The 3,810-nt window shown below is 37.8% G+C and overlaps 1 protein-coding gene across 1 annotated transcript in view; it reads right to left on the minus strand.

The window, feature by feature from the left end:
- Positions 1-1,344: 1,344 nt before the first annotated feature.
- LOC106868985 (actin-related protein 2/3 complex subunit 2) overlaps positions 1,345-3,810 on the minus strand; it is a 50,401-nt gene continuing 47,935 nt past the window's right edge. The window contains exons 10-11 of the mRNA XM_052977121.1: positions 2,463-2,563; positions 1,345-1,348 (exon numbers count right to left, since the gene is read on the minus strand). Of these exons, the coding sequence (XP_052833081.1) occupies positions 1,345-1,348; positions 2,463-2,563 (105 nt within the window). The remainder of the gene's footprint in view (positions 1,349-2,462; positions 2,564-3,810) is intronic.

The following is a 3,810-nucleotide window of genomic DNA, read 5'->3' on the forward strand; positions in this document are numbered from 1 at the left end:
TGTTGTTGTTTAAGCTCCACATCAGCCTTAATTAAAGAGACATTCTGTGAACACTGTTGTTGCTATTGTTATTATTATTATTCAGTAGTTTTATTTTTATAACGTGCTTTCACTTCACTACCAAGCGCAGCTCTGTGCCTTGGGTACGTGCTGTGGTTTGCTGTGGTGCTCTTATGGTTACTGTATTGAAAGTGTTTTGCGTAGGATGTGTGTAGTGCCCAGTAGTGCAATTTTCTGTATGTTAAATACATTTGTAAGTCCTGGTGTTTTTGTTATGTATTTGTTTGAATATTTTTTTATTATACCTAAGGCACCTACTATGATAGGAATTGTTTCTGGTTTTAGATTCCACATTCGAGTTACCTCTATTTCCAGGTCTTTGTATTTTGAAAGTTTTTCCATTTCTTTTAGAGAGACGTTGTCATCTGCTGGTATTGATACATCAATTAGAAAGCATTTTTTTCCTTCATGATCTTTGACAACTATATCTGGTCTATTGGCCATCATCATCATCATCATCAATATTATTATTATTAGATAGAGGGGTGAGTTCTTTACTTTTGTATACGATTGCCACAATCCGTCACTAAGGTAAACATAGCTGACGTAATCCATCACTATGGCCAACTTAATGACAAAAAGCGCAACTCGAAAGTAACTTATTTATTTTCGCTTCGAACGATATATTTCGGCATCTTGCGTGCCTTCAACAGGTTCAAAATTTTGAACCTGTTGAAGGCACGCAAGATGCCGAAATATTGTTGTTCAAAGCACCAATAGATAAGTTATTTTTGAGTTGTGCTTTATTATTATTATTATTATTATTTTGATAGTTTTATGTGAGTTTCTAATACCCCACTGTGTTCCTGAAGTGTGCACAGTAGTGTGTGTTCTTACTTTTGTAGGGGTTAGAGGAGTATACACTCACGCTGTTAGTGTACAATTTTTATCTATGTATGTATGTATGTATGCCTGCATGCGTATATGTAAGAGAATTGTTAGTGAGGGATTATTAATCTGGACAAAACACTTGAAAAACTCTCTTAGAACACCAGGTTTACAATATTGTTTAAAAAAGTAAAGAACTCTGCGATTCTTGTGGTAGGGTCCGAGGTCAGAGTTCATCACCATTCTATTTAGTAAATCCATGGTTGTGTTCCAGTTATACTGGCTTTTACACAAAGTGGTATACAACACAAGATGTAAATAATGGTCATTACATTTTTTTTCTTTATTGTAGTAAATTTGACTTACATCTGTTTCGAGTCTTTGTTGATAGGTTTACTCAATCAGGAAGCCTATCAATAACAAATCTATGATTACTGGAAACAAATGTATGTCAAATTAACTACAATGAAGAAAAATATATATTTTAAATGACTGACACAGAAAACAGAGTGTAACTAGCTGGATTCCATATCAATCCTTTAAAATATACCCAACGTGCACCTAGGAATTCCTGATGTAGATCCAGCAATGAAAGTGCAGTAATGCAGATGACACCTGGCAGTCATAAGTGGTGAACGTGCTTTGCAGACACACTACCTGAGACTTACCTGAAACAAGGTTTGGATAATTCATTTTAAGGTCTCCTTTCTAAACCTTAATTTTAAATTCTAAATTTAACACACACACACACACACATATATGTATGTATGTCATCATAATCATCACCATCATTGTTTAACATCTGCTTTCCATGCTGGCATGGGTTGGATGGTTTGACATGGAGCTGGCTAGCAGGGAGCTCTCCAAACCCCAGCTGTCTGTCGTTGTTGTTGTTGTTGTTCTACAGCTAGATGTCCTTCCTAACATCAACCACTTAACAGAGTGTTCTGGGTGCCTTTTACATTCCACTGGCATGGGTGCATTTAAGCAGCCCTGGAACAGGTGTGCTAATGCAGCACTAGCATTGGTGCTTATGAAGGGGCACCAGCACCAGATTCCGTTGCCTGTTCTGGCATGGTTTCTCTAGCCGGATGCCCTTCCTAGTCCCGTACACTCCATAGAGTGTACTGGGTTCCTTTAATGTGACACCAGCACAAGTCCTTTTTATGTGGCACCAGCACTGTTATCAATTCTGCTGTGGCGGACAGGTGTTCACGAGTACAGCAAAGCACCAGATACCTCAGTCCATAGTCAACTCCTTCATAAGGCTCAGTGTCATGTGACTGGCCTTCAGTACTTCGTCCCATATATTCCCGGGTCTCCCTCTCCCACAAGTTCCATCTACTTTAAGCAATTGGCACTTCTGTATGCAACTGTCTACATCCATATGCACGACATCTGAAAATCTTACAAGTTTACAAAGATATATACATCATTATTTCAATCCTTGCTATTTTGTGTGCATATAATGAATTTGTAAAATATTTAAATAAAACCCTCATCAAGAAAAAAACCCCAAAAAAAAACCCCAAACTTCCAAGGAAAGCAAAAATTAAATACACGCAAATACTTACGAAATGGTTTTCTTCTCAACTACTTTAGGTTCCGGCCGGGCTCTGTTCAACACTTTGAGAAAATCAGAGGTTTTTGCTCGCATTCTTGAGTGAATATATGCCTGTTTGGAGATGGAGGAATGCGGAAAGAAAATGGATATATGAATAGGGAGAAGGCAGAACAATACAAAACACACACACACACATTATACATAGCAGAGGCTCAATTTATCCTATGTTGATTGCTTCCATTACGGTCACATATTGCAATGAACTACATCTACCAGCATTATGATGGCTCTCTGAGCCTCCAGAAACAGCTGTTGGACTTACTGCTATATTTAATATATCTAATTTGTTTATCTGCATAGTTGCCTCCATTCTATACCATCATTTTCACATCATCTATGTATATATTTTTATGAATAACAAGCAGAAGTTACAGAGTGACTCAAGAGCCAACAGTTTCATGCACTGGCACTTATCAGAGTGGTTTGAAATCAAGAGGATTTCATTTATATCCCAGCCATAATGGTGGTTGTGTGGTAAAAAGGCACAGGCATGACTGTGCGGTAAGAAGCTTTCTTCCTAACTACATGGTTCTGGTTTCAATCCCACTATGTGGGACCTTGGGCAAACCAACGCCTTGTCAGTGGATTTGGTGGACAGAAACTGAAAGAAGCCCATAATATATGTGTGAGTGTGTGTCCCTCATCACAGCTTCTCAACTAGTGTTGGTCTGTTTGTCTCTGTAACTTAGTGGTTTAGCAAAAGGGACTGATAGAATAAGGACCAGGCTTAAAATGAAAATAAGTACTGGTGTTGATTCATTCAACTAAAAATGAGTGCCGATGCATGAAACTCTCATCCCTCAAGTCACTCTGTAACTTCAGCCAATTAATGATAACACTGTGTAACAAAATTTTAATCTTTTTTTGCCTTTTGTCAGTAAGTGTTATTTCCTATCTGCTTTTCTCTAGAAATCAAAGGAAATGACTGCTATTCCCTTCATCCTGTGCTTTTCTGACCTGGACATCAATGCTTTGAAACAAACTGACCTATTTCCCGTTACATATCGCACAGTGAGTTGCTGAAGCAGAAATATCGTTATAGTAAATACTCTGTTCAGACCTTAATCACTTGAGCATGTCCCTTAGTGGCTGACAATATCTGCTTCTCTGATGATGAGCAGGAGTATTTGTGGGGAGCATCATGGCCATCTGTTGAGAGGGATTCTTTGGGGTTTGAATAAGAAAAGCAAAATTTGAAGGAAACATGAACCATTTTTCGTACTTTCTAGGGGATAAACAAATTGGAAATAACAATTGATACTTAAGAACAAAAATCATGCTACACAGTATAATATATA

This window comes from Octopus bimaculoides, chromosome 27, assembly GCF_001194135.2.
Source record: "Octopus bimaculoides isolate UCB-OBI-ISO-001 chromosome 27, ASM119413v2, whole genome shotgun sequence".
Classification (NCBI taxonomy): Eukaryota; Metazoa; Mollusca; class Cephalopoda; order Octopoda; family Octopodidae; genus Octopus; species Octopus bimaculoides.